We start from the raw sequence: 16,388 nt of genomic DNA, 5'->3' as shown, positions 1-16,388 counted from the left end.
AAATCTCTGTTTCTTTCCCTCTAAAAGATGAATATGTGGAAAGTGTTGGGATTATGAAATTTCATATCCAATTCGTTATTATTTAATTAGTACAATTAGAGTTCGACATCTCTTTATATATTAGACTTTTTTTGTCTAATTCTTCAATGTGTGACTTAGTTTTGTTATCTCACATTTTCTCTCTCAAATTAAAGATCACATTCATCTCGTGTCCCACAACTGATCTCCAGGATCTTCTGACTCGATATATGCTACACACATATCATTCCTAACTCATAGGATACCCATTCATCACTCAAATGGTATTTCGGTCTTTCTTGCAGATTTTTCGTCAACCGTTCTGATACCAATATTGTTGGGATTATGAAATTCTATGTCCAACTTTTTATTATCTGATTAGTACGATATTGTCTACTTTAGACTTAATAGGCAAATCCGCATGGATTTACTTTTGGTTTTTATTCCAAAAGGCCTCGTACTATTAGAGTTCGACATATCTTTATATATTAGTCTCTCTTTATCTAATTCTCTAATGTGAGATTTAGTTTTATTATCTCACAGAAAGAGGGAGGAAGAAACCAGAGAAAATTCTCTCTCTAAGAGAGAAGAGAGAGATAAATCCAAACTATATTTATTTTTATGTTGAATAATATCAACAAACATATCATCACACAATACCTTACAATTTATAACAACATATCATTATACCATCATCCGAAGTACATTTTATATTTTGATGTGTGGAGGAGGATAACATTTTGAAAGAAAATTCCAACATGATCGCTTTTATTTTGAAAGAAAATTCCAGAATTACATTTTATAGTGAGAAAATATAGTTTCATCCAAATGTTTGTGGGATCTTATGTTTTTGCCTTTAAAACCTTCGATGCGGTGGAGGTGTACGACGACGGTTACATAAGTAAGCTGGGCACGTAGGAACTTTTGAAACGCGTAAAAGAGCGCGCCTTCCGATCCCTTGGACAGTCGTCAGTTGATCAGGATGTTCTGCCTCTTCTGCACCAAAACAACCCAAACGCATGAATTACACATATGAACTACAACGTTAAGGTTTGGTAAAGTTGGCATATGTCTATCAACCCTAACTTAAAGCCATATTAGATCTTGGGTACAGCTAAATTGTTTTATCTTTTTCATATATCACACAGTATATATACTTCGGTCTGAACCAAAACGAATAGGAAGCGAAACTATATGGGATTATCTTTGTCTGTATAAACTGAGATAATTTAATTAGTTGCAAACTTAAACCTATCTAAATCAAATCGATGTTATATTTTTCCAAATCATAAAATCTGAAAAGTTTCGGATAATCAAAATAAATTTCAAAACATTTCTAAATAGATCAAGAATATGGCGATGACTTTATCTAAAGACAACCAAAGGCTAATTAACTAAGTTTGTGGAGCTGTACTTTTTTCACCAAGGGCTTTATCCATATGGGAAAACACAAGAACGAGAAGAAGGAGAACGAGAAGCATGGAAGATACTTTAGAAGATGTCATCTCTCTTAATTTACTGATGAGTGATGATCTGTATGACTCATTTATATGCATTTATATAGAATGGAGAGGTGGGAGTATTGTGTGGTTTGTGTTCTAGAGTTGAAGCCATCCAAGACTTAGATATCACTTATGGGTCTTGAAGTTTTGGTAGTTTTAGGCTAAGTTTTTTGTATTGTTTTAACATCACTCATTTTACAAGACTTGGATATCAGTTATGGGTCTTGAAGTTTTGGTAGTTTTAGGCTAAGTTTTTTGCATTGTTTTAACATCACTCATTTTCCAGGATATTATCATATTTCATTTTAATGGGTCAACTTGCATCAATTTAGCATACACATTTTGCAGGAGATTATCATATTTCATTTCACTCATATTTAAAATAAATTCTAAAATTCAAATGTAAACAGTTCATTTCTTAATTTTTTAATTTGACCAATGAATTACACAAATTTGTTTGATTATATAACATTTGAGTTTGTAAAATTTAAACGTCAAAACATAACACACTTTGTTTGCTAAATTGCTTCGACATGAACCTAGCCTATGCGTAACAAGGACACTGTGTAAGAGAGAAATGAACAAAGTCTCTATCAATGTCTTTAAACGAAGATGTTAGTTAGTTCAGACTTTTTGATGGAGGAGATTAAAATTAGGCATGAGAAATTTATCCGGATCCGAAGATCTGACTCGAAACCGACCCGAAAAATCTCGGTTTGGATAGGAACCGGACCGATATTTTTAACCTATCGAGTCTTATTGTGGAGGATCCGTAAGTTTTGGATTCGATGCGATCTGAACCCAAAACCTCACAGAATACCCAAAATACTCTAAATTTTTAGTATATATGGGTGTTTTAGTATATTTTGCTATTATGGATATTTTTCTATGTGTTTCTTAAGCACACCACTTTCTTTAGGGAGTTGGGAGTATGCAAATAAGTAATCAGAGTATTGAAACCCAATAACTTGAGCTCTTCCATGAGTATTTTTGGAAACGATCTGGATGGAGATGTGCTCTATCTTTGTGTTTGATTTAAGCTTTTGGATCAAGTAAAACACTATTATGGTACCATGTTGAATGTATGATTAATAATACTTTTACCATGATTTTAAAAACTTTTCACACATATTTTAAAATAATTTATGTATACCAATGAATATTTTGATATTTTGAGTAAACTTTTTTTTATAACTTTAAATTAATAGTTTTAATCAATTTTTTAACATATCAAATATTTATTAAAACGCTTTTCCTCAAAACATTAATTTTTGTGGAACGGATGGAATATGAAACAACGAAAAGAAAGGGTTTTCTGTATGAGAATCTCCCAACATATGTTGTCTTCAAAATGTTTTCCTCCTCCAGTCCGGACTTGCTACATATATCCATAAAACATTAAGGAAAGCTATCTACTACTAGTGTCACACCTTGCAGTTCCCAAACAAGAATCAAGATCTCAAGAACACTCCACTCCTTTCATAAGGAGTCTTCACAAAATAACAGATAAGAACACTGATCCTATTTGCATTTACTAGCTGATTGTAGCTTCACCATTGACTAAGCTGCCTCTATCTTCTTCGTTGCTACTGCTACTGCTTTTCATTGGCTTGTCACCACCTGATGATTTCCTGACATCTTTCTTCTTCCAGACAAGTTCTTCCCCAGATGCTCCTGTCGCTGCACGGTCCTTCAACAAAGGATTTACATACTTCCTTGGTGAACTCTTGGTAGAATCACCAGTTGTTGGTGGTTGTTTCTGGCTGTCTTTGTCCGACTCTGATTCCGGAAGTAAAGCTCGTACACTAAGCCGAAGCTGACCTTTTTCATTCACCTGCATTTCCAATATTTTCTCTGTTCAACAACTCATTCAGTTATAATGTCTCCATGAGTTAAAGAGACGCAAAGAACTCGCTGACCTCTATTAGTTTGACATCAATGCGGTCTCCTATATTATAGGCCTGAAAGGACAAAGATTAATGATGGATATATAAGATAAACTTTCCAAAAAAGGTAAGGGATCAATAGGTTAGGCTCACATCTTCTGGTTTTGCAAGCCATTCAGCACTTAGCTCGCTGACATGGCAAAGTCCTTCTCTCCCAGGTGCAATCTCTACAAATGCACCATAAGGAGCCATTGATTTGATTTCACAATTCCTGAATAAAAAAAATGGAAAGGTAAGACTCCAAATGCGGATTCCTAATAAGGTGAAAACACAGAAAGACATGCCTATAGATATCACCAACAGCTGGAACCATTGTCAATCCACTGATAATCGCTTTCGCCCTCTCCAGACTAGCTATCTCGGTTGCCATAATTTTGACCTTAACAAAGATAAATGTCAAAACGTTACGATGATGAAACACCCATAATTTACAAAAAATAAAAAATTTAAGAAGAATGAAAAAACAAAATCCTGTAGATCTCACAGTTCCATCATCTTGCATATCAATGGCTTCAACTCCTGATTCTTCAATGATGCTCTTTACTTTCTTCCCACCAGAACCAATAAGAGAGTATACTTTGTTTGGATGGACCTACAACACATGAAAAGCCAACAATCTTTAGCATTAAGCTAATTAGGTGTTAGACTTAGTAACTCTAGGGAAATGAGTTTAAGCCAAACCTTCATAATAAGTATCAATGGAGCGTATTTTGAGAGACTCAACGTAGGAGGCGGCGAGCACTTTGCCATTTCAGCTGCAAGGAAAGAAGAAAAATTAGTTTATTACATCTTTAAGACAGAACTTTCTAGAATTTCTTACCAAGAATATGGCGACGCCCAGCTTTTGCCTGTATCAGAGCCTTTTCCATTATCTCCAAAGTGATTCCTCCTACCTAAGTTCATGATTACAGAAAAGAAAAAGGAAACACACAAGAAAGTTACAAACAGATTCATCTATTGCCATTTAAACCATTTCAGTAGTGTAAGTTGAGGAATGGAGAATAACCTTAATGTCCATCTGAAACGCGGTAACACCATCCTCATTCCCAGCAACCTATTGTGAAACAAATCGAAGACGTCAGCATTCAAGTTCAATGCAAAGGACACTGAAAGAGAGTCCTTTATATTTTTTTCTGACCTTAAAGTCCATATCACCAGATGCATCTTCAGCTCCAGTGATGTCAGAAAGGATAAGAGGAGATCCATCACCGCCAAACTCTTCTGTATCCCAAACCATTCCCATTGCTATGCCAGCAACAGAGCATTTTACTGGAACTCCAGCATCTTGCAAAGCCAAGCAACCGCCACAAACAGATGCCATGCTGTTATAGCAAGCACAAATCAATTAATCACTCAGACAAACTTGGCACAGGCAGACCCTACAGCCAAGGAAAGGAAATCAAGCTGACCTTGAAGAACCATTGCTTTCAAGTATTGTACTCTCAACACGTATAGTGTAAGGAAAATCATCATCACTAGGTAATATAGTCTCCAATGCTCGCTCTGCTAGTGTCCCATGACCTATTTCTCTTCTACCCGGTGCTCCAATTCGTCCAACTTCACCAACTGACGATGGAGGAAAAGTGTACTGAAACATCAAAAAGGAGTTGGCTTATAAATTTTCTATAACCTTTAAAGTAATCTGTAAATAACACTAACAAGAGTAAAAAGAAGGTCAAAATATGGAAGAGACCTGAAGATAAAACCTCTTGTATTCATCAGAACCCTCAAGGTTGTCAATTCTCTGTGCCATCTGTTTATCACCAAGAGTAACAACTGCCAGTGCCTAAATGAATCATACAAAAATGTTACCTTACCTCAAGCATGAGAATAAGAAACTTCATTAACATGCATTAAAGGTTATAAGACAATCGGAATATGAAATAGCCACCGCAGGTATTCCCCTAAAGAACACATTTCTCTGTTACCTGTGTTTCACCACGTGTGAAAAGAGAGCTGCCATGTGCTCTTGGAAGCAGACCACATCTAGAGTTAATTGGCCGGATCCCATCCGGAGTTCGACCATCACTTCTTTTACCTCCCTGTCCATGAGAAAGAGGTAAAATGGAATCAAAGATGTGCGTAATTAGAAGAGATACCACCGAATCAGATGGAATATACCTCAACAATTCGCCTCCTCAGGAGCTTTGACGATACTTCTTTGAAGACCAGCTTCACATCTACTTCTGAAAATAGCTACACAAGGGCAATCACATTGTTTGTTAGCATAAAAGAAAAAAAAAAGATAAAAGCTCAGTTTCAAGCTACCATGTAGAGAAATGTTAAGTGACTCACCAAAGGAATAGGTTTCCTAGGGATGGGCCTTATGTGAACATCGCCTTGGTCCACCTCACCTTCAGGAACAACTTCCTCGTCCTCGTCTTCATCCTCCAACAGTTCCGGTTGTGCTTCTGTGGTTCCAAATGCTGCCTCATCAATCACATATCCCTTCTCAGTCAGTATCGTCAAAACCTTTTCTTCCAGGGACGTTATTGCTTTCCTTCTTGCTATTTTGCTCTTAATCTGTAGCGCTTTGCTCAATTCCTCACCAGCAAGTTCCTGTGTGCAGAAAACAATCGATGTGAACACTAAATCTCGAGATAATATCACATTCTTGCCAAAAAAAAAAAACAGAAACATACTTTCACATGCTTGTAAAGCTCAGGAGGTGGTAATCTGATAGCATCAACCATCTTGGGCTTTCCATATTTCTTTGCTAAAGCTTCAATAGCAGTGCATGTAGCTTGTACAGCATCCTGGTAAAAAAAAATAGAAAAGCCTCACATTCAGCACCAATCCAGCAAGGCCGAATCTACATACAGCCGTATGAAACATTGGCCTTGGCAGCCTTGCAATTCAGATCTCTAGAAAATTGAAAATAATCTCAATTAGAAACTGAAGTACCTGTCCAACTTTAACAGCTTTGACCAACATTTCCTCAGGAAGAAAATTACTATATCCCTGCAATGAGCAAAGAGCTGAGTCAAGATAAAAACAGAACAGGAGAAAATGAGCAAATCTTGCAATCTTCAGGTGTAGATTGAACTCTGACCTCTATAGTTAAAATTGCAGAATCTGTTCCCGCTAGAAACAAATCTAGCTGTGATTCTTCCATCTCCTTCACCGTTGGGTTGACGATAAACTCGCCCCCAATAAGACCCACTCTAACTCCTGCAACTGCCTTTGAGTTTGGCACTTCTGAAAGAGCTCTGTGGGTATTCATTCATTACAAAGCCATGTCAATGTCGTTTACAAAAAAAAAAAAAAAAGCTTCGTTCATGTTAAAATGGAAGCACGATGATCCTACATACACAGCTATTCCAGCAGATGTAACAGCTAAAGCATCAGGTGCGTGTAACCCATCGTAGCTCAAAACCTGAAACAAACCACAAACAATTAAATGAATACATCCATCTTCCTACATGGTTAAGTAGTAATAAAAAAAAATGCAAGTCATGTTCATGAATAATAACAAAACTAAAGAAAGCAAAGAAGCATACCCAGGATAATATCTGAGTTTCGTTGTAGAAACCTTTGGGCATAGTGGGGCGTAGAGGTCTATCAATCAACCTACAAATCAGAACCTGCATAAACCCCCCCAACATGTTAACAAGGATGAAGAAAGCAACCATCACCATTTAGCATTAGAAAATAAATACCTCATGATCTTTGGTTCTCCCTTCTCGCTTAAAAAATCCACCACTATACCATAAGAAGAAGATTCATTTAAGCTATGACGTAAAAAAAAAAACTCGTAGAAAGAATTGAATAAAAGAAATGCTTACCTAGTTCGGCCAACAGCTGAGAAACGCTCCTGATAGTGAACATAAAGGGGGAGAAAATCTGAAGGCTCACTAGGGACATCAGCTAGACAAACTGATGTGTAGACAATCTACAGTGACAAGTAAAAGAAGCTAAACAGAAGATAATAAAATGGACTTAATAGTGAAAAAAGAGTGCAAAGTTTTGGCATTTGAATAAAAGAAACAGACTTACAGTTTCTCCATCTGTCACAGTAACTGCAGAACTTGCTTGTCTCCCCATAAGACCAGTCTCAACCAAAATCTACACAATACAGAAAAAAAGAAAATGGGTTCAACACATACATCAAAAGGAGCTACCTTTGCTACTCTATGATAGAGATAAGGGTCTCAAATACTATAAAGTCTATCACTTTACACAACCAATCAAAAAAAATGAGGAGACTTTACCTCTCTGTTTCCGAAAGGGATTTTGACGGAAACGTGGTTAGGAAACGCCAGACCACCGTCCTCGGAAGCTTCTGGTCCAGCTAGAGCTCTGATTCTAAATCTACTAGGGCCACTTCTTGCGGAGAGGAGAGAGAGCGAGCAGAAGTTTCCTCCGCCGGAGTGGAAACGAGGGAAGTTCCGGGGACGGAGAAGAAGCCTGCTCCGGCGAATAGGCCAGAAGTGTGGAGTGCTGTGAAGCGCGTTGCTGGGACTCGTCAGCATCTTCTTCTCCACACCGAACGGTAGAGAGGGACTTTATCCGTTCTTTTGCAGACGCGGGAGGGACTCGCCGTGACTGTGTTAGCTACTTAGCTTTCAGGCGTATCGAACTACGAGTCTTTGTTTAAACCAAACCAAACCGGTTAATGTACCGAATTGAATTTTTACATTAATATGTGGTTAAACCGGAAATTAGACCGGTTTGATACCGGTCCGAGAGGCAGGACAAGAAAACAAAACACTCTTCACATATACTGATGCAGGTGTGGCCACGTAACACACTAATAACTCACTAAATTCTATTTGTGATGGTGGAATATCTTGGCTGATAACGCATCACTACTTTTAAAATGCAACTTTACGTGAGGTAGCGAGAACGAGTATTCATATTCACTGTTTAACTGGATTTTTTGTCAGATTAACATGTTGATTCTAACTTTCCTATCAATCGAATCTATAGTCTTGCTTGAAGAAAGATAAATTAAAGTTATAGGCTTATAGCTATCTTCTCTCTCCCTCCCCACCTCAAGCACCTTGTTATCTCAGTGGAATCATACCGTCAAACTGATATTAGACCATGATTATTGGAAGTTATTAGAAATTTAAAAACCGGTTCTTAGTTTTTTCAGTTAAAAGTTAAGAGACGGATTCTTATATTCTGCTAAAAATTTCACCTTAACAACCTCCCAGTAATCATGCTCTTGGGATTTTAACCAGGACTAGTCTATTTTGTTGAATAGCATTTTTCTACATCAATGGAGAATATAAGTATTTAAATTTTTGGTATGCATTGCTGAGATAACAGTTACTAACCTAAAAAGTCTACATACCATTATTATTATTTGCATGGTCACGCTATTGTCGTTTAATATAATAAACCCCTAATCAAATCGCCTAACAGAAGTAACTATGAACACAACCTGCAGCCTGTACACATACATATAAGAGTTATTCTCGGGTAGGATTTCATTATTTCAGATATCTTTTAAACGAGAAAACAAAATATTGTCAAGTTATATTATTTTTTAAAAATAAAAAAAGTAAAACAAAATAGTATTTACAGGAAAAAAATTAATTTTTTTTTTCAGCAAACACTAAATCCTAAATCGTAATCACTAAACCCTAAATCCTAATCTCTAAACCGTAAATCTTTGGGTAAATCCTAAACCCTTGGGTAAACCCTAAACCCTTGGGTAAACCCTAAACCCTTGGATAAATCCTAAACTCTAAATAAAAAATCACTAAACACTAAAACTCTAAACCCTAAATCCTAAACCCTAAACTCTTTTGTGTTTTAGTGTTTAGTGATATTGATTTAGAGTTTAGAATTTATCCAAGGGTTTAGGGTTTACCCAAGAGTTTAGGGTTTAGCATTTAGGGTTTAGGATTATGATTTAGGGTTTAGTGTTTTGCCGACGACGTTAAAAATATATTTTTTGTAATTAGTATTATTTTTTTATTTTTTTTTATCTTTTAATTTAAAAAACATAATATAATTTGACAATATTTTGTTTTCTTTTTTAAAAGATATTGAATATGAAATAACACAATCTTATTGGTTGGTGAACTTCTAGGTTCACCCTATGGGGTGAACCCAAGAATAAATCTATATATAACTACGCCCAACCGGGTGGATCAAACGGTTCATTTCCATATATCCCCTATATATTAATTGAGAAGCATTTGAAAAATTAGAACCTTAATTTTGTATTAATTAAAAAAAACTCCAAATCCTAGGTGGCACTCTATGCCTTCTAAATTCTATTTCAAAGAATTCTAGAGTATCTAATATAAAGTATAATTTAATCTAATTGTGTCACATTATTTTATAATTATATAACACTAGAGACCATTATATTAACTTAAAATATAGGAAGTGTGTATTCTTTCCTTAAATAAAAACTACAGAATTACCTAATATGATTTACATATATATGACAATTAATTATTATGAATAATAAAGATTTGATAACAATTTTTGCATCCTTCTTCATTTTTGTTTAAATTTATATTATTAAAAAAATTAAACAATCACATTAACCATATAATAAAAAAATTAGATTTTTTTCTTATATGTTATATTTTCAATTTTTTTAAATGACTTTAAATTACAAAAATGAGAAAACCTTATATGTTATATATTTTTTTAAATGACTTTAAAATACAAAAATGAGGACACCTTATATGTTATATTTTTCTTATATGTTAGAATTTTCTTATATGTTATATTTTGAATTTTTTTTAAACGACTTTAAATTACAAAAATGTAAGTTTACCTTAAATAAACGACTAAAAACATTAAAATGACATGTATCAATTCGATGGTTGATTTGAAAGCTTTCAAAACCATATGCAAGATAAAATTCAAAATAATTTAACTGTAGAAACAATACTGTTAACTTTTTTAAAAAATGTGTTCGATGAAAAAAATAAGGTTTTTATGTAATAATTTGTTTAATGTTCACTAGAGAACATTATATTAACCTAAAATATAAGAAGTTTGTATTTTTTCCTTAAATAAAAGTTACAGAATTACCTAATATGATTTACATATATATGACAATTGATAACAATTTTTACATCCTTCTTCATTTTTGTTTAATTTTATATTTTTTAAAAACATAAACAATCACATTAACCATATAATAAAAAAAATTAGATGTTTTCTTATATGTTATATTTTGAATTTTTTAAAATGATTTTAAATTACAAAAATGAGGAAACCTTATATGTTATATATTTCTTTAAAACGACTTTAAAATACAAAAATGAGGACACCTTATATGTTATATTTTTCTTATATGTTATATTTTTTTTATATGTTATATTTTGAATTTTTTAAAACGACTTTAAATTATAAAAATGTGAGTTTTTCTTAAGTATACCACTAAAAACATTGAAATGGCATGTATCAGTTCGATAGTTGATTTGAAAACTTTCAAAACCATATGTATGATAAAAGTCAAAATAATTCAAATATGAAAACAATACTGTTCACTTTTTCAAGAATGTGTTCGAGGGAAAAAATAAGGTTTTTATGTCATAATTTGTTTAATGTCCACTAGAGAACATTATATTAACTTAAAATATAAGAAGTGTGTATTCTTTCCCTAAATAAAAGCTACTAAATTACCTAATATTATTTACATATATATGGCAATTAATGATTATGAATAATAAAGATTTGATAACAATTTTTGCATCCTTCTTCATTTTGTTTAATTTTATATTATTAAAAAAAATAAACAATCACATTAACCGTATAATAAAAAAATAGATTTTTCTTATATGTTATATTTTGAATTTTTTTAAATGACTTTAAATTATAAAAATGAGGAAACCTTATATGTTATATATATTTTTTTAAGCGAATTTAAAATACAAAAATGAGGACACCTTATATGTTATATTTTTCTTATATGTTAGTTATTTTCTTATATGTTATATTTTGAATTTTTTAAAACGACTTTAAATTAATGTAAGTTTTCCGTAAGTATACGAATAAAAACATTAAAATGACATGTATCAATTCGATGGTTGATTTGAAAACTTTCAAAACCTTATAGAAGATAAAAGTCAAAATAATTCAAGTGTGAAAACAATATTGTTCACTTTTTTCAAGAATGTGTTCGATGGAAAAAATAAGGTTTTTATGTCATAATTTGTTTAATGTCCAATCCGATCAACGCATGATGTATTAATTATACTTTTGTTCTATTATTTTGAATAAAAATTGATCCGATTCATCGGAAAGAAATTATATAATAACAACAAAAAATATTTTATATATATAAATAAAATGATCAAATATATAAAAGAAACTATCGATAATATATACAAATAAACTCACTCTGCGCAAGGCGCAAGTCTTATCCTAGTACAAGATTATTACAAGTCATCGCCAAACACATGAAAAAAAGGTAAGTACATCGTCAACTTGAGCAATTAATTATATATACACGTACCCAAATGAAATTATTATAGAAAAATATCTTTGAAAGCGAAACAAATTTCCATTATCAACTTTAATAGCTGTAATAAATGGGCATGATGAAGTTACACCTTGGGTTTTTTTTTTTCGAAGACAACTTCTTAAAACAGAAGACAACTTCTTAAAACAAAACTTCTACGAAATATGCGTTGGTCTTATAACTAAATCATCTAATGAATCTATAATAATATCTTCACAGTCAACCTCAATGTTGCTTTCTTTAAGCCATTTTTTCTTCTGATCTTTCATACTTTATCTCATTTTTAGAACAAGTATTTTATATGTTTAGGAAATTAAGAACGAGTCTTTGCACTGCATTTACTTAACTCCATGTTGATTTACATTTAATTGGATGATGGCTCCTTTATTTTTTCATAGTACACTTGTTAATATCTTACGCGTTAAATCCGATTGTTTTGAGTCGCTGACTTATATTTGATCAATCATATATTACTACTGTATTAGTAACACGGTTTGTCCAACACTATAGCCTATGTCACTCAAGAAAACTTCAAAAGATCTATATCTTACGATAAAACTAAGCCTGATACAATTTACTAATATACAAACTAAAATATATATATTCTGGTCGGTATATTCATCACCAGAATACAAACTATTTCCAACACTTGCAATCACCTTATTAAATACTAGTCAAGCAACTGAATCAAAAAGATATCTACCTCTATAAATTTACGATTAGCTAAAATAAAACTAAAATTGCATGCACCACATAAAATCAAAGCTCTAACATCACCTAGACCTAGCTACATTGATTCTAGTTTCTCAGTATATATTTCGTATGTAAATAATTAACAATTAGGCACTAGAATGTTTCAAAGTAGTTGGTACTTGCGCCTTTTGAAGTTCTATATAGATTTATCTCTTAAATTTTATTGACCTGTTCTTTGTAGACGTACGGGTCCATTTTGGCGCATATATATAGTACTGCTTGATCTCAGAAGCCTCATAATAAGCCATCCCACAAGAACTAGCACAACTAAGTCAGAATACTTACCAGGAGAACAAGATGAAGATTGCAAAAAAATTTGTTCTTCTACTGGTTTTATACATTCTTCCGGTCGCATTTTCCCAACTGAGAGTCGGATTTTACAGCCAATCGTGCCCTAATGCAGAAATTATTGTACAGAACCTAGTGCGCGAGCGGTTTGGTCGTGACCCTTCAATCACGGCTGCCTTGACTAGGATGCATTTTCATGACTGTTTCGTTCAGGTATGAATCTCCTCAAAGTTCTTTTTTCAGTTTTAGTATCTTTTTTATTAAAAAATTATAACCACAGAGAACTTGATCTGACCAAACAAAAAAAAAAATCAAACAGAACTACATAAGAAATTGTCAAATCGACTTGACTTATTCATTTTACAAGTTGAATAAATGGTGGTTTTATCTAGTAATAATCTTGGAACCCACATTTTCAAATTCCGTTAGAAGGATATACTAGATGACATAGTCTAAGCTTGTTCCTAAGCAAATATAAGGACCTACATGCCAAAATCTCAGTCATAAAATACAAAATATATGTTTGAACACCATTTATTCTATTTTTTTAAAACCAATAAATTAAAAAAATAGTCTATATATTATGTTTGACGTACGTAACTTAAAAATGCATAAATTTACATATTTATCATATACGTAATTATTCTGTAAAAAATACGTGTCGTTGGTATCTCTTAGGGCTGCGACGCTTCTCTCCTCATAGACCCAACGACGACTCAACCATCGCCGGAAAAGAACGCCGGGACAAATGGCAGCGTGAGAGGGTTCGAACTGATCGACGAGATCAAGACGGCTCTAGAGGCTCAATGTCCCTCCAGGGTCTCTTGCTCAGATATAGTCACGCTCGCCACACGTGACTCGGTCTTCTTAGGTGGAGGACCTAGTTACGTGGTCCCAACCGGACGACGTGATGGATTTGTTTCGAACTCTGAAGACGCCGAAGGGATCCTCCCGGGACCAGGTCTCCCAGTCCCAGATATGCTCACGTTCTTTGGAAATAAAGGGATGGATGTTTTTGATGCAGTGGCTCTTTTGGGTGCTCACACGGTTGGGATAGGATCTTGTGGTAATTTTGTGGACCGACTCACCAATTTTCAAGGAACCGGACAGCCTGATCCCACTATGGACCCCGGTTTGGCTGGCAGGTAATTTTCTTGTTGTTGCAAACACTATTGAAAATCATTATATAAACTCGGGTCGGTAGAGAAAATTATAAAATGGACTCTTAACCAATGAAGATTTTGTAGTAGTGTTGTCGTCCGATACTTAGATAATTACTTGAAAAGAAAATCTGGTTCGAGTTTATAAACTTGTTTGAAATGTTTAACCAAACAAAAAAACTTGCATGTTTGAAATGTTTGAAACTTTGAAACAGGTCTATATAATTATGTTTTCTTTTTAATATCAGCAATATATATATATATATATATAGAGTTACTAACTCCTAATGATAATTTTATCCGGTTGGATGATATGGTTTAGTCACAAGAGCATGTCTATTGAAAGTTTCTAACATATGGTTTTAATAGTTTAAAAAATAAAAATAATGAAAAATAGAGTGAAACATAAAGAAGAGGTGGAATTTTTGAAAACCATGAGAACCTTTAATCCACTTGTCTATTTGGATTGATTGTATTTGTTTTAAAATTTTGAAGTTTATGATTTAATCAACTTTAGGATTTTTTTTGAGAAACTCTTTGGGATTTTTTTGGATAGAGATGTTCTAAGTGACACCGACCCCCCATATCCATTATTTTAGTTTATAATTTTTTTAAGAAGAGGAAGATGATCAGGATGTTCACAAGACTATCCATGTTCCGACTTTCAATAACTGAAATGATGAATAGACTGATTTACATGCTATAGTTTCTTATTTGATTTATTTTTGGTAAAAAAAAAAAATCTCTCTAATATATATTTCACTTGATACTTCTCATAATAGGCTAAGGAACACATGTTCAGCTGGAGGCAGCCAATTTGCAGCTCTGGACCAGTCGACACCATTCGCCCCATTCTCATTTGACAACTTGTTTTACACTCAGATCAGAGAGAGGAAAGGAGTTTTACTACTTGATCATCTGCTCGCGACACACCCATCCACTTCTGGTGTTGTGTTTCAATATGCGGCCAACAACGAACTATTCAAACGCCAGTTCGCAATCGCAATGGTGAAAATGGGAAGCGTTGACGTCCTGACCGGGTTCGCTGGTGAGATCAGGAGGAACTGTAGAGCTTTCAACTAATGCCTCATTAACTCGTTTCCAAGTCTGATTCTTGAATTGTGAATGGTGATTACTTGTTTACATAATAATTATATGTACATGTCTATCTTCTAATAAATAAGATTTTGTGAAGGGATCTGATAACAATAACATGACTGATTTAAGTCAAGACATATTCTCCCCTAGAACAACTACAGCTTTTTTCTCAAAGAAGTTGAAATTTCTAAAGAGTATTATTCGCTCCTTTAGTCGGGACAATTACTCGGGCATTGAAAAACGGGTTTCTGAAGCGTTTGATTCTCTAGTAGCGTCTCAGCAAACACTCTTCAACTCCCCTTCTCAAGCTGCAGTCTTAGCTGAAAGGACTGCTCACGAAAAATGGTTTACACTAGCAAAAGCTGAGGAATCATTCTTATACCAAAGGTCTAGGGTCAACTGGTTGGACGCAGGTGACTCAAATACTCCTTTGTACCATCGCTCTCTCAGGACTAGGCAAGCTTTAAATCAGATATTATTCCTTCTCGACGAGAATGAGCGTATAATTGACTCCCCTCAGGATATCAAGCATCATGTACTCGATTACTATGAATGCTTACTTGGTGGGTATGTCGCTCCAACTTCAGCTACTTTGAACGGCATCTCTGACCTGGTGCCGTTTAGGTGTTCCTCTCCAGTTAGCGAGATACTTTCCTCTGCCTTTACTGATGATGATATTAGAAAGACTTTCTTCTCTCTACCAAAGAATAAGGCGCCTGGTTCCGATGGTTACCCCTCTGAATTCTTTACAGGAAATTGGAATACAGTTAGGAATGAGATGATTAGCGCTGTGGCAGAATTCTTGCGATCTGGCCAATTGTTAAAACAGTGGAATGCTACAATCATCACCCTCATCCCGAAGAAGACAAACGCCTCCAAGATAAAGGACTTCCGCCCAATCTCCTGCTGCAACACGGTGTATAAAGTGGCTTCGAAGCTCCTGGCAAATAGGCTGAAGCAGGTGCTTCCGAAAATAATCTCCAACACCCAATCAGCTTTTATTCCCGGCAGGCTGTTGGTTGAAAACGTCCTTATGGCCACTGAGCTTATCAAAGGATATAACTGGAAAAAGATCTCAAAGCGGTCAATGTTGAAAGTGGACCTCGAGAAAGCTTTTGACTCCTTGAATTGGGATTTTATCTTTCTCATTCTACAGGCCCTTCATTTTCCTGATTTCTTCATA

General features: G+C 34.2%; 2 protein-coding genes across 3 annotated transcripts; one reads left to right on the top strand and one right to left on the bottom strand.

The window, feature by feature from the left end:
• Nucleotides 1-615: 615 nt before the first annotated feature.
• On the bottom strand, nucleotides 616-8,035 carry LOC125583349 (polyribonucleotide nucleotidyltransferase 1, chloroplastic-like). 2 transcript variants are annotated; one of them, XM_048750084.1, is made up of 24 exons: nucleotides 7,678-8,035; nucleotides 7,463-7,531; nucleotides 7,252-7,358; nucleotides 7,126-7,168; nucleotides 6,967-7,050; nucleotides 6,778-6,842; nucleotides 6,519-6,675; nucleotides 6,371-6,427; nucleotides 6,109-6,222; nucleotides 5,762-6,025; nucleotides 5,588-5,662; nucleotides 5,395-5,508; nucleotides 5,160-5,252; nucleotides 4,876-5,054; nucleotides 4,605-4,788; nucleotides 4,473-4,520; nucleotides 4,287-4,359; nucleotides 4,148-4,221; nucleotides 3,951-4,058; nucleotides 3,751-3,845; nucleotides 3,560-3,677; nucleotides 3,440-3,481; nucleotides 1,433-3,354; nucleotides 616-1,014 (listed from the first exon to the last, which is right to left on the bottom strand). In XM_048750084.1, exons 1-23 carry the CDS (start codon nucleotides 7,936-7,938, stop codon nucleotides 3,055-3,057), a joined length of 2,724 nt encoding a protein of 907 aa, XP_048606041.1. In that variant the 5' UTR covers nucleotides 7,939-8,035; the 3' UTR covers nucleotides 616-1,014; nucleotides 1,433-3,054. The 2 variants fall into 2 exon arrangements, with proteins under 2 accessions (XP_048606041.1, XP_048606042.1); XM_048750085.1 differs by having other exon boundaries at nucleotides 1,442-3,354.
• Nucleotides 8,036-12,878: 4,843 nt separating this feature from the next.
• On the top strand, nucleotides 12,879-15,313 carry LOC106450340 (peroxidase 28). The gene is made up of 3 exons (XM_013891987.3): nucleotides 12,879-13,160; nucleotides 13,626-14,092; nucleotides 14,890-15,313. Exons 1-3 carry the CDS (start codon nucleotides 12,957-12,959, stop codon nucleotides 15,188-15,190), a joined length of 972 nt encoding a protein of 323 aa, XP_013747441.1. The 5' UTR covers nucleotides 12,879-12,956; the 3' UTR covers nucleotides 15,191-15,313.
• The last annotated feature ends 1,075 nt before the right edge of the window (nucleotides 15,314-16,388 follow it).

The sequence above is a fragment of the Brassica napus genome, chromosome C3 (assembly GCF_020379485.1).
Source record: "Brassica napus cultivar Da-Ae chromosome C3, Da-Ae, whole genome shotgun sequence".
Taxonomy (NCBI): Eukaryota; Viridiplantae; Streptophyta; class Magnoliopsida; order Brassicales; family Brassicaceae; genus Brassica; species Brassica napus.
The sequence above is the reverse complement of the archived record's forward strand: the minus strand, read 5'-3'. Positions and strand labels throughout refer to the sequence as shown.